The sequence below is a fragment of the Nicotiana tomentosiformis genome, chromosome 2, assembly GCF_000390325.3.
Source record: "Nicotiana tomentosiformis chromosome 2, ASM39032v3, whole genome shotgun sequence".
In the NCBI taxonomy this organism is placed as follows: Eukaryota; Viridiplantae; Streptophyta; class Magnoliopsida; order Solanales; family Solanaceae; genus Nicotiana; species Nicotiana tomentosiformis.
The window spans coordinates 171695528-171710250 of NC_090813.1; the positions used below are offsets into that span (position 1 = coordinate 171695528).

At 43.3% G+C, this 14723-nt stretch overlaps 1 protein-coding gene across 1 annotated transcript; it reads left to right on the plus strand.

Annotated features, from left to right (window-relative positions):
- Window positions 1–11533: 11533 nt before the first annotated feature.
- On the plus strand, window positions 11534–14273 carry LOC138906085 (uncharacterized). The gene is made up of 4 exons (XM_070194607.1): window positions 11534–11763; window positions 12014–12382; window positions 12646–12892; window positions 14106–14273. Exons 1-4 carry the CDS (start codon window positions 11534–11536, stop codon window positions 14271–14273), a joined length of 1014 nt encoding a protein of 337 aa, XP_070050708.1.
- Window positions 14274–14723: the final 450 nt, after the last annotated feature.

The following is a 14723-nucleotide window of genomic DNA, read 5'->3' on the forward strand; positions in this document are numbered from 1 at the left end:
TGTTCTTAAGCTCTTGGAAACTCCGCTCGCAAGCCTCTGTCCATTGAAACTTAGTTTCTTTCTGTGTCAACTTCGTCAATGGTGCCGAAAGGGAAGAAAAACCCTCTACGAACCTCCGATAGTATCCTGCTAAGCCTAGAAAGCTACAAACCTCTGTCGGAGTGGTAGGTCTAGGCCAAGATTTCACGGCCTCAATCTTCTTAGTGTCCACCTTTATCCCTTCATCTGATACAATATGCCCCAAGAATGCTACAGACTTCAACCAGAACTCACATTTAGAAAACTTAGCATACAACTTACGATCACGGAGGGTTTGGAGTACCGTTCGCAGGTGGTCCGCATGCTCATCCTCTGAACGGGAATAAACCAGAATATCATCAATAAATACTATCACGAACAGATCTAAAAATGGCCGGAATAGGCTATTCATCAAGTCCATAAATACAGCGGGTGCATTAGTCAACCCGAAGGACATGACAAGGAACTCGAAGTGGCCATATCGGGTCCTGAAGGCTGTCTTCGGAATATCTTTTTCCCGAACTCTGACCTGGTGGTACCCCGACCTCAAATCTATCTTTGAAAAGCATCTAGCCCCCTGCAACTGATCAAACAAGTCATCGATCCTTGGAAGTGGATACTTATTCTTAATAGTTACCTTGTTCAGCTGCCTATAATCGATACACATCCTCAGCGAGCCATCTTTCTTCCGCACAAATAGTACTGGTGCACCCCAAGGTGAGGTACTGGGCCTGATGTAACCTTTCTCCAACAAATCTTTTAACTGCTCCTTCAACTCCTTCAATTCGCCAGGTGCCATTCTATACGGAGGGACGGATATTGGTTGAGTTCCTGGAAGCAAATCGATGCTAAAATCAATCTCTCGCTCTGGAGGAATACCTGGAAGCTCATCTGGAAACACATCTGCATACTCTTTGACTACGGGAATAGACTGAAGTGTAGGTATCTCAGCATCTGCATCTCTAACTCGCACAATATGATAAATGCACCCTTTTGCGATCATTTTCCTCGCCTTCAGATAGGAAATAAACCTACCTCTGGGTGTTGGTGTATTACCTACCCATTCAAGGACTGGCTCACCCGGAAATTAAAATCTGGCTGCCTTTGCTCGGCAATCAACTGTGGCATAGCAAGCTGCCAACCAGTCCATGCCCATGATAGCATCAAAATCCATCATCTCTAGCTCAACTAGGTCAGCTGAGGTCTGACGACTACAAATTGTCACCGTACAACCTCGATAAACCCGTCTAGCAATAATCGATTCTCCGACCGGTGTAGATACCGCAAAAGGATCACTTAGTATTTCAGGCACTATACCAAACTTCCTTGCGAAAAATGGGGTAATATACGATAAAGTAGATCCTGGGTCTATCAAAGCATAAGCATCGTGAGAGCAAATGGTTAATATACCTGTCACAACATCTGGTGAAGACTCCTGGTCCTGTCGACCCGCTAAAGCATAGATACAGTTCTGATTACCACTTGAACTGGAACCTCTACCTCTGCCCCGACCTCTATCAGTCGAAGACTGAGACTCACGCCCTGAAGGATGCACGGACATAGATGATCCTGTTGCTGAACTCGCTGGTTGTGCCATTCCCCCCGAATCTCTATTTAGGCAATCTCGCATCATATGCCCTGGACGCCCACATGTATAACAAGCATCAGAACCTGCTCGGCATTGGCCCAAGTGTCCTCTACCACAGATGTCACACCGTGGAGGAAATGACCATGTCTGTGCAGATCCTCGCTGTCGCTGCAAACCCGACGCCCGTGAGCTCTCACCTGGTCCTGACTGATTATAGCGGTCATACCTGTAACCCTGTAACTGAGGTGGCGGAGGCCTAGGTGGCCGTCCGAAGTACTGGGTCCTATAACTACCCTGATATTGCTCCTGAGACCTGGGAAATCTCATCCTCTTACGTTGCCCTTGCTCAGCCCTTTCTGTACCCTGCTGCCGACGCCTACCCCTTTCTATATTTTGGGCGAATGCCTGAATCCGGGAGATATCCATGCTATCCTGCAATGCAGCGGTGGCACATGCCTCGGTTAACTCTGGGGCTAACCCTGCTATAAACCTGTGAATCCTGTCCCACATAGTAGCAACTATGGATGGTGCATATCTGGCCAATGAGTCAAAACGGAGACTATACTCTCGAACACTCATATTACCCTGCTTGAGGGCTAGAAACTGATCGACTCGAGCTTGTCGGATCTCCCGTGGTAAGTACTGGTCAAGGAAGCATCTGAAAAATTCTCCCAAATAGCTGGAGGTGCATCACGTCCCCTGGACCTCTCCCATCCCTCATACCAAAGGATGGCTATATCTTGGAGTCGAAAAGCTGCTAGCTCAACTGCCTCTTTCTCCGTGGCATGCATAACACGAAAGATCCTGTGAAGCTGATCTATGAAATCCTGCGGGTCCTCCCTCTGATCTGTCCCCGTGAACTCTGGGGGACTCAAAGCAATAAACTCTCGGACCCTTGAACTCCCAGACCCCTCAGAAGTTCCTGCACTAGCTGATGCCCTAGCATGTTGCTGGGTAGCTACCAACTGTGTCAACAAATGCACCGCACTCCTTAAGTCCTGATCTGATGGAAGTGGAGGGGGAACTGGATGTGCGGTTTCCCTAGGAATCTCCGTAGTTGGTGGAGGAGCCGGTAATGGCTGAGTAGGGGTCTCACCTTGAGCCTCAGACTGGGCCCCATCTACTGGGGGTACCCTGCTGGTCCCCTCACCTACTGCTGTATCTCTCCTCTGGCTAGCCGTAGTCTTCCTAGTCACCGTCATCTGTGCATGCAAACACCAACACATAAGTTTAATTCAAATTTCCTATAACTCAGTTCTGTAGCACGATTTAGATTTCAAAGAAGGGTAACCAACTCCTAAATGCCCTGTAGTGCCCTGCTTATATAATGTGGTGCACAACACATCTATAAACAAGACCCTACTAGACACGGCTTGTAGACTCCCTAGGACAGAACTGCTCTGATAGTTGCACTGTCACGCCCCGAACCTAGGAGCGATACAAGCAACCGGTGCCTCACCTAACCTGGCGTACCAAATTGCGACTAAGGGACTCTGAACACATAATGTCATACTTTGGCCATGGGGCCACCTTGCAAGATAATTTGCGAAGCAAAATATAAAACTGAATGGAAACTAGCGCTAACTAAACATCAATATAAAGCTAGGCCGAAAAGGCCGTCATAGCTACGACAGCTGACAAACCACCAAATTATACATACCAGGCCTACAAACCTAACATACTGTACTAACCAACAGGATATGTCTACAAGCCTCTACTGATAGATGTATTGTGATCGGAACAGGGCCCCGACCTACCCATATTATATATATAAATACATACATAAGATACACACAAAAGCCTAGACCCGATAACTCCGAAGGATGTGGAGCTTACCGATCAGGCTAAACTCTGGAAACACCTACTGAGGAGGTCTACTCGTCTGTCTATCTGAACCTGCATGCATGAAATGCAGCGTCCCCGGAAAAGGGACGTCAGTACGAAATAATGTACCGAGTATGTAAGGCAATAACATAACTGAAAATCGAAACTGAACTGATAATATAATAACTGGAAGTAACTGGGAGTCAAAGATGATCTGGAGATATACTTACCTGCTGATAGTGACTAAACTCCTTCAATATAGTAAGTAAAATAATTGTACGGCCTTATAAGGCTCGGTATATATAACTGCTCTGCCATAGTAGGCTCGCTCATAGGCGCTCGGCCATACTAGGCTATGTATCTCGACCATGCTGGGCTCGCTCATAGGCGCTCGGCCACAGTAGGCTCGGTATATAACTTTCCATCTGATCAGAGGTTGCCCAATAGGGGCCTGCCCATCGATTATAGCTCGATGGTAATGAAAATACTGTAATACTGTATATATAGGCTTGCTGCTCTCTTGACTGGAAGAAGACAATACTAAAATTGAATATAGAGTCTCGATAAGGAATAATATTGTAACTTATGAGACTAGAATAGTGTGAATAAATTCATGAATATGAACTTCTCTTTTTGTCTCATTACTAACACATGTAGCTACGAGATCATGCCAAAATGAAGGAAGGCTTAGCCTTAACATACCTTATCACAATCTTTCCAATCACCAAGTTGAACTCACCTCTTCGCACCTTAATCTACAAGAATGATAATAATACTATCATTAAGTTACGAAAGTTACAACTATCGCACAACGAACGACAAACTTATTTTGTATTAAAACGGGCAGCATCTCCCCTATAATCCTTACTTCCTCCAAATTCAAGATAACACCAACAATACAAGAACAGAACAATGACAACATATATACATCATTTTCCAGCCCTATATACACCATCAAATACTACAAAACAGCCCAACACACCCCAATCTCTTCATACACAAAACGACCACCGTAGTAGTGTCAAACGACCCGAAAATGTTATGACGAACGACCAGCCAACCACCCTACATTTATATGGTGTTTCTACACCCCTTCCTCCTCCAAAACTCCACAAAACAGTAGTAAAACACGCAGCCCAACAGCAACACAAAACAGTCCACAAAACAGTCCGCTACAAGTGAATAACTCGAACTCACGGCTTCCGATCACCGTCCCGTGAGTTCTCACAAGTATAGAACGACTTACCATGAATTTATAGAAGAAAAACTGGATGAAAGGGAGCAGTAAACTCACCTTATTTGTTGGATAACTCAGCTCCTATCTTGGTTCTTCAAACTCTAGGTTTTACCTCCAATTAGAACTTGAAAGGGAGAGAAAATCATTTAGGGTTTGTGGGAAATTTTTGGGAGGATTCTTTGCAGAGCTTATGTCTGGTTATTATGCTCTATTTTAAGTCTAATATATGAAGAAAATAGGTCTTTAAAAGGCCTCCTTGGACGACCCGAAATGGCCCATTTTTGGGCTTTCATTTAAGCAAGTAGGTGACACACCTACTTGTCACCTAGTAGCTTGTGCAGTATCGCAAAAATGCCCATATCTCATTACTCCGATGTCATATTGACAAACGGTTTAATACATTGGAAAATAGACTCATAGATCTTTAATTTGATGGGTGGAACACCCCATAACTCTAAGTATATTGGGAGAAAATTGCAGTTACATTTGACCCAAAGTTTCAGTAAAACTTATGAGTGTAACTTGTGATGACTTTCATCGACTTTTGTTCCACAACTCGCTTGACATTAAAACATAACACACGGATGTCATACGACTAATATAAATCATAACATAATCTCCTTATCATGTTAATCACCCTAGTCTCACCCCAAAGGTATATGTTATAACATTCCCAACTTGTCGACTTTCGACGAAACATTGTTTTATACAATTGCTTTAGCTTCTGAACCGTCCAACCCTCTTTGTACTTGTTGTTCATGATCTTCAATATTTGTAACCTCATAAGTAACATGATTAACTTACTTTATATACTTTTAAATATTGTCTCATTTTTGGTCCTACATTAGTTTGCTTACGACGCATTTTTACGTACAAAAATATAGGGTGTAACATGCACCAGCTACTTCTCAGGTTGGGGGAGGAGCTCAGACTCCCGCCGCTCATACTCCAGAGTAGCAGACTCATGTTGATCAGGATCCAGGTGTTATTTTGGTGCAGCCTGTGATTGTAGTTCAACCCGAGGTTAGGCTAGTGGCTCTAGAGGAGGAGCAAAAGAGGTTAGAGAGGTTCAAGAAGTATTATACTCCTACTTTCAATGGCATAGATTCTGAGGATGCACATGATTTTCAAGACTAGTGTCATCGTATTTTGTACACTATGGTTATAATGGAGTTGAGCGGGGTCGACCTTACTACTTTCCATCTAGCGCAGCCGGCATATAGATGGTGGCATGCTTATGAGTAGAGTAGGCCAGCTGATGCAGTGCCACTTACTTGGGCTCAGTTCTCTGATCTATTTTTGAGGGAGTTCGTTCGACAAACCATCAAGGATACATTGTACACCGAGTTCAAGCGGTTGCGCTAGGGGACTATGACTGTGTCTGGGTATGATATGAGATTTGCTGAGTTATCTCGTCATGCACCTTCTTTGGTTTCCACTGTTAGAGAGAGATTCCATAGATTTATTGAGGGACTCAGTTATGGTCTTAGATATGGGATGGCACGAGAGTTAGAGACTGATACCGCATTCTAGCAGGTTGTGGAGATCCTAGGAGGTTGTAGCGTATCCGCGACTAGGAGAGAGGGGATAGGGAGGCCAAGAGGCTCGAATTTTGGAGGGTTTAGTGGTTGCCACTCTACATTTTCAGCTCGTCATGAAAGAGGCTTTATCAGTCGACCAGTTCAGTTTGTACTTCAGGTTACTCGCAGTGCTCCAACTATTCAGGGACCTCAGAGAACTCATTTTGTAAAGCAATCTTCCAGTGCACCTCCTGCACGAGGTTCCTACAATGGTTATTTTAACCGTCGGGGTTAGACTCAGTACCAACAACAACTCCCGCAGAGAGGTTGTTTTGAGTGTGATGATACTAGGCACATAGTGAGAGATTGTCCTAGACCTCGAAGGGGTGGACCTTCTTAGGGTACTTAAGCTATGGTTTCTACTCCAGTTACTACTCCACTTGCACAACCAGCTAGGGATGGAGGACATGCGGGTAGAAGAAATCCTAGAGGGGGAGGCCAGGCCTATTGTTATGCTTTCATTGGTAAGACTAAGGTTGTTGCTTCAGATGTTGTTATCATAGGTATTATATCGGCTTGTCATAGAGATACATTAGTTTTATTTTGTCTGCTTTTCACTTATTCTTATGTGTCATCCTATTCTTTTTCATATTTGGATATGTCTCGTGATTCATTGAGTACCCTTGTTTATGTGTCTACGCCTGTTGGGGATTCTATTGTTGTAGACCATGTCTATCATTCTTGTTTGGTCACTATCGGTGGTTATGAGACTAGGGTTGACCTTTTGTTACTCAATATGGTGGATTATGATGTGATTTTGGGAATGGATTGGTTGTCACCATAACACACTATTCTTAATTGTTACACCAAGACTGTGACAATGGCTATGCTAGGATTGCCGAGGTTGGAGTAGAGTGGTACATTGGGTTATGTTCCTAGTAGGGTGGTGTTTTTTCTGAAGGCACAACGAATGGTTGAGAAGGGGTGCTTGGCATACTTAGCCTTTGTGAGGGATGTTAGTGCTGATACTCCTACCATTGAGTCAGTTTCGGTAGTGAGAGAGTTTCCAGATGTGTTTCCAGCAGACCTACCAGGCATGCCATGCGATAGGGATATTGATTTTGGTATTGGAGCACTCACCCCATATCTATTCCACCATATTGCATGGCACTAGTGCAATTGAAGGAATTAAAGGAACAACTTCAGGAGTTGCTTGATAAGGTTTTCATCAGACTGAGTATTTCACCTTGGGGTGCTCCAGTTCTATTTGTGAATAAGAAAGACGGCTCTACGAGGATGTGTATTGACTACAGACAACCGAACACGGTTACTATCAAGAAACATTACTCACTACCGTGTATTAATGATGTATTGATTAACTTCAGGTGCTACGGTATTCTCAAAGATTGATCTGAGATCGAGGTATCATTAGTTGAAGATTCGGGCTTCAGGTATTCCAAATACGGCTTTCAAGACCCGCTACGGTCACTATGAGTTTTTAGTGATGTCTTTTGGGATGACTAATGCCCAGCAACCTTTATGCACTTGATGAACATCGTGTTTCATCCCTATCTTGATTCCTTCGTCGTTATGTTCATTAATGATATATTGGTGTATTATCGCAGCCGGGAGGATCTTCATCAGTATTTGAGGATCGTGCTCCACACCTTGAGGAAGAAGCAGTATGATAAATTATCCAAGTGTGCATTTTGGTTAGACTCTATGGAATTCTTAGTCCACATGGTGTTCAGTGAGGGGATTAAGGTGGGTCCAAAGAAGATTGATTTAATGCAGAGTTGGCCGAAGCCTTCTACCTCTACGGAGATCTAGAGTTTTCTAGGCTTGGCTAGGTATTATCGCTGTTCCGTGGAGGGTTTCTCATCTATCACAACTCCTTTTGACTAGATTGACTCAGAAAGGTGCCCGTTTAGGTGGTCCGATGAGTGTGAGGAGAGCATTCAGAAGCTCAAGACTATCTTGAATATAGCTCCAATTCTAGTTTTGCCTTCAGTATCGGGTTCTTATACAGGCTAATGTGATGCTTCATAGATTGGCATTGGGTATGTGTTGATGCAGGAGGGTAGAGTGATTGCTTATGCTTCGCGTCAGTTGAAGACCCATGAGAAAAATCACCCAGTGCATGATTTAGAGTTAGCAGCCATTGTTCACGCGCTGAATATTTTGAGGCACTATATTAACAACGTGTCATGTGAAGTGTTCACGGAGCCTAGGAGTCTACAACACCTATTAAAGAAAAAGGATTTGACCTTGAGGCAACGGAGGTGGTTAGAACTACTAAAGGACTATGATATCACCATTATTTATCATTTCGGGAAGGTCGATGTGGTGGCCGACACTTTGAGTAGGAAGGATGAGAGCATGGGTAGTCTTGCATTTATCCCAGTTGGGGAGAGACCGTTAGCTTTGTATGTTCAAGATTTGGCCAATAGGTTCGTGAAGTTGGATGTTTTGAAGCATAGACGTGTTCTTGCTTGCGTGGTTTCACAGTTCTCTTTTTTTGAGCGCATCAAGGCATTTTAATATGATGATCCCCACATACTTGTCCTTAAGTACATGATGCATCACAGTGATGCCAAGGAGGTGACTATTGTGATGATGGGATATTGAGACTTCAGGTCCGGATTTGTGTGCCCAATATGGATGGGTTGCGGGAGATGATTCTTGGGGAGGACCGTAGTTTGCGGTATTCTGTTCATCCAGGCACCGTGAAGATGTACCATGATTTGAAGAAGCACTAATGGTGGATAAGAATGAAGAAAGATTATGTGGAGTATGTGGCTCAGTTTTTGAACTGTCAGCAGGTTAAGTACGAGCACTAGATACCGGGTGGTTTGCTTCAAAGGCTTAATATTCCTAAGCGGAAGTGGAAGCGTATCACTATGGATTTTGTAGTTGGACTTCTACGTACCTTGAGGAGATTTGATGCAGTGTGGGTCATTATGGACATACTGACCAAGTATGCACACTTCATTCCAGTCATGACTACCTATTCTTCAGACTAGTTGGATTGGATTTATCTTGGTGAGATTGTTCTCCTTCATGGTGTGCCAATGTCTATTATCTTCGATCGGGACATGCAATTCACATCACATTTTTGGAGAGCTGTGTAGTGTTAGTTAGGCATACAGGTCGACCTTCTCTCTCTGTCTCTCTCTCTGTCTCTCTCTATCTCTATCTTCTCGCACAACTGATTCCCCTCTGCACATTGTCAGTCGTTGGCCCTCTAGTGACTTCAGGTAAGTAGATATATCTCTCTCTTTTTCTTTTTCTCCTCTTCTCTTCTTTTCTATCCCCTTCCCCCTTTTTCTTTCTCTCGACCTTTTGCAGACTGTCTGCGTTCTTCTTCTTCTTCGACACCTATTATTCTTCTATTTTGTCCCTATTTTTTTCTTGTGATTTTTTTGCTTTCTTCCTCGTCTACACCATTTCCCCAGTCCATCGCTATCTATCATTCTTGTAGCGGAGACGACAACCATCAACCTTTGGGTCCATGGTACTTCTCTGTTTGTTTCAAGTACTTAGCAGCGACTCTCGGAGTCATGCGTGAGGCATCCTGCCTTCCTTCATTCCGGTTCTTGGCCGCCTCTGGACGAAACATATATAATGGACCTGGACACTCCCACACACCAGACAAGCAGATTTGTTGGACTAAATCATTAACCAGGTACTATTTCTCCTTCATTCAAGCCTCACCGACTTTATTATTGTGTTACCGTTGTTATTCGTTGCCTTGATCATTTTGTGGTTAGTATTGAATTGATATTTTTAGCTTCATTATCATTACTTATTGTGGCCTTGTTGGCCTGATTTTGTGATACCTTTACCTTGTCGGGCCTACCATCACTCTTTTGTTGTGTTATATTGTGGTATAATATTGGGTTGTTAGTTGTTTACTTCGTTGCTATTTAGCCTGTTTAGTTACTTTGCCACTTTGAAATTTGTTATTTCGCTTGCTAGTATTTGTTTTCTTGCCCTTTTCTTGATTGTTATATTTACTTCAGATTGCTTACCTTTTTCAGTGCCTTAGTTGAGTCACTTACACTATCTTGCATGCGTATATGTACACTTGTACATTCTTAGCTTTACTTGTAAGTACTGCCTTAAGATATTAGTGTTAGTCTTTATTTTTAGTTTTACGGTTTACTTGTAGTAGTGGTCATACTAGATATGTATTCCCTTAGACTATAGTGGCTGCGGTGAATGATAATAGAGTAAGGTAGTGTCCGGAAGTTGGGGGGGGGGGGGAGGGCAGGGGAGGGGGCAAGGGTGGTAAGGGAGTCGCGAGGCTGAGAGTTGGGTATTGGAATATAGGGACTTTGAAGGGGAAGTCCATAGAGCTAGAAAATATTCTTCAGAAGAGGAGGATTAGTATAGCTTGCGTATAGGAGACTAGATGGGTGGTGTCTAAGGTACGAGATGTAGAGGGGTATAAATTATGATACTCAGGAAGCGGGAGTGGCAATAAAGGCATGGGTATTTTGGCAGATAGGGAACTTAGGGAGCTAGTGGTAGAGGTTAGGAGGGTGAACGACAGGAAGATGGCTATTAAGTTAGTTGTTTGAGGTCTGATACTACACATAATTAGTGCCTTTCGCATCTCAAGTGGGATTGAACGAGGAGGTGAAATGGAGCTTCTGGGATGATATGGACTAGGTTGTGAGTAGCATTCCTCTTATTGAGAAGCGTTTTATAGGAAGGAGCTTCAATGGTCACATTGGGATGACTTTTAGGGATTAATGACGATGTGAATAGAGCCTTTTTGGGATAGAAATGGAGGTGGTACTTCGCTATTGGATTTCACTAAAGCTTTTGATTTGGTGATAGCTAACTCTTGTGTTTCGAAGAAGGAGGAGAACTTGGTTACCTTTCGGAGTCCGGTGGCCAAGACCCAAATTGATTACCTAATTTCAGAAAGTGTGATAGAGATATTTGCATAGATTATAAGGTTATCCCGAGTGAGAATCTCTCGACCCAACATAGGGTCTTGGTGATGGACTTAAAGATCATGAGAAAGAGGAAGAAGAGGGTTGTGTACAATCAACCTAAGATCAAGTAGGGAGCCTTAACTAAGGACAAATCTAGGGAGTTGATGGAGAAAACGGTGGCTATGGGGGAACAGAAGAGTAGTGGGGACGCGATATGTAACATGATAGCCAACTACATTAGCGATGTTGCTAGAGAGGTGCTAGGGGTCTTGAAGGGTTATTCTGGTGGGCACAAGGGGAACTGGTGGTGGAATATGAGGTTCAAGGAAAATAAAAAGCTAAGAAAGTGGCGTATATAAAGCTAGTGGAGAGCAAGGACGAGGAGGAGAAGAGGATGAATATGGAGAGGTACAAGAAGGCCAAGAAGGAGGCGAACTTAGCACTTATAGTGGCTAAGACTGCGATATTTGGGCGTTTGTATGAAGAGCCTAAGGACAAAGGTGGGGACAAAAAGCTGTACAGGTTAGTTAAGACGACAGAAAGGAAGGCACGTGACCTAGACAAAGAGAAGTGCGTCAAAGATGAGGAAGGCAGAGTATTGGTAGAAGAGGCGTATATTAGACATAGATGGTAGACATACTTCCATAAACTCCTAAATAAAGAGGGGACAAAGTCATTGAGTAGGGTGATTTGGAGCACTCCGAGAGCCATCAAGATTTTAGTTATTATAGGTGTATAAGAATGGATGGGGTAGAGGGGGTGATGCATAGATGAGTAGGTGAAGAGCGACTGGGCCAGACGAGATCCTGATTGAATTTTGGAAGAGTTCGGGCAGGGTAGGCTTGGAATGGCTTACTTGGTTGTTTAACATAATTTTTAGGATGAAGAAGATGCCTAAAGTATGGAGGTGGAGTACGATGATTCCGTTGAACAAGAAGAAGGGTGATATAAAAAATTGCAACAACTATAGGGGTATCAAGCTGATGAGCCATACTATGAAAGTATGGGAGGGTGAAGAGGAGTGTATCTATTTCTTAAAATCATTTCAGATTCATGCAAGGGTGTTCGTCTACGGAAGCCATTCACCTTGTAAGGAGGGTGGTAGAGTAGTATATGAGAGGAAGAGAGACCTGCATACTGTGTTCATTGATCTAGAGAAAGCATATGGCAAAGTCCCAAGGGAGGATCTTTGGAGATGCTTAGATGCTAGAAGTGTTCTTGTTGCTTATACTACGGTGATTAAGGAGATGTATGATAGAAAACCTAGGTGATGATCGTTGGGGGGAGGGAGAATTCGGACCACTTTATAGTTGTGATGGGGTTGAACTAGGGGTCAGTTCTTAGCCCATTTTTATTTTCCCTGGAAATGGACACACTGACGCAACACATTCAAGGGGAGAAGCCTTGGTGCACGTTATTTGCGGATGATACTGTATTGATTGGTCAGACGTGAGGTGGTGTAAACACAAAACTGGAGGTTTGGAGATAGACCCTAGAGTCTAAAGGTTTCAGGTTGAGTAGGAACAAGATAGAATACTTGGAGTGCAACTTCAGTGACAGGACCGATGAAGAAGACGTGAATGTGATGCTTCATACACAAGTCATCCTCGAGAGATATAGTTTCAAGAACCCTGGGTCTATTATACAAGGAAATGGGGAGATTGATGGGGATGTTTCACATCGTATTGGAGCAGGGTGGGTGAAATGGAGACATACATATAGTGTATTATGTGATAAGAACGTGCACCTAAACTTAAAGGTAAGTTCTATAGAGTAGTTGTTTGACCGACTATGTTGGATGGGGCAGAGTATTGGCCAGTCAATAACTCCCATGTACAGAAGATGAAAGTAGCAGAAATGAGGATGTTGAGATGGATGTGTGGGCATACCAGTATGGATAAGATTAGGAATGAAGATATTCATGCCTAGGTAGGAGTGGCTCCGATGGAGGACATGATGCAGGAAGCGAGGCTTAGATGGTTTGGGAATGTGAAAAGGAGGAGCACAGATGCCCCGGTGTGGAGGTGCAAGAGGTTGGCCCCGATGGGTTTGAGGAATGGAAGAGGTAGGCCAAAGAAGTATTAGGGAGAGATGATCAGGAAAGATATGTCATTCGTTCAGCTTACCGAGGACATGACCCATAATAGGAAGGTGTGGAGTTCGAGAATTAAGGTAGAAGGCTAGTAGGTAGTCGAGAGTGTTCCTTTTACATACCAGTAGTATTAGTGTTAGTCTAGCTAGTCGAGAGTGTTCCTTTTACATACCAGTAGTATTAGTATTAGTCTAGCGTGATATTATTGTTAAATTTCTAGTTTTATGTGTTGTACCCTTTTCTTTGTTTTTTTGTTATCTTGTTGTTGTTAATGCTTGTGCTACCACTTTATTTTTATCTTGCCTTGAGTTGAAGGTCGATAAAAAACAACCTCTTTATCTTTCAGGTAGGGTAAGGTCTGCATACACACTACCCTCTCCAGACCCCACTTGTGGGATTATACTGTGTTTGGTGTTGTTGTTGTTGTTATTGTTGTTGTTTCCAGTTATAAACTATGGATTTATATCATTTTTATCAACTATCAATGAAATCCCTTAAATAATGGAAATTAGTGTGGCATACTTCGGTGTTCTCGGTAGACTATTACATATAATTCTTCTTAAAATTATTCATGGACAAGGGTAGATAGTAGACTCCCAGTAGGCTTGCTTGATTGGGTTCCCTCTGTTTAGCGCTGTCACTCTTCCCAGGTTAGGGCATGACAAGCTTGGTATAAGAGCCTAAGGTTTTAAAGTCTCCTAGGATCTCTTAGAGTCGTGCCTAGTAGAGTCCTTCTTATCGGTGTGTAGTCGACCACATCTAAAATTAGGAGGCTACTTGGGCATTTAGGAATGTCGACCTTCTTTAACACTCTAGATCATGCGACAGATCTTGACTATAAGAATATCCTTTTAACTCATGCATTATTCTAATTTTTTAGAACATGGCGCCTAGGAAGAAGGCAAAGAGTAGCCAAAGGGAAAATACTACCCCAAGAGTGGTAGTTAATGCAGTTCCTGATGCTACGAGTGTGCACATGAAGAGTGAAAGTGCTCCCTCAACAAGTGCACCTCCTACTTATAGTACCCCTTTTGAGATTCCGGCTTAGAATGCACAGACACCTCTACCAACTGAAACTCCAGCTTCATTCTCCAGTCCTAGTGCTTCCGACCGAGGCCTTAGGGGAGCCCTTTAGTTGTTGAATCAGATTGTGGCCTCCCAAGCCCAGAGCCTGAATGCTAAATCCACCTCTTCCAGCTATTTAGGGGATTCAACTAGTTCCAGGGTGAAAATATTCCTCTAGTTAGATCCTCCGGTATTCACGGGTACTAAGACCAATGAGGATCCACATGATTTTATTGATGAGATGCACAAGATTCTTTATGTTATGCATGCCATTGATACATAAGTAGTGGAATTGGCCTCTTATCGCTTGAAGGAAGTGGCCTATGCTTGGTACGAGATGTGGGAAGAGTCCCACATGGAAGGTGACCTTCCGGTGAAGTGGAATGAGTTCGTCGATGCTTTTATTGATCTTTTCTTTCCCGCTGAGACTAGA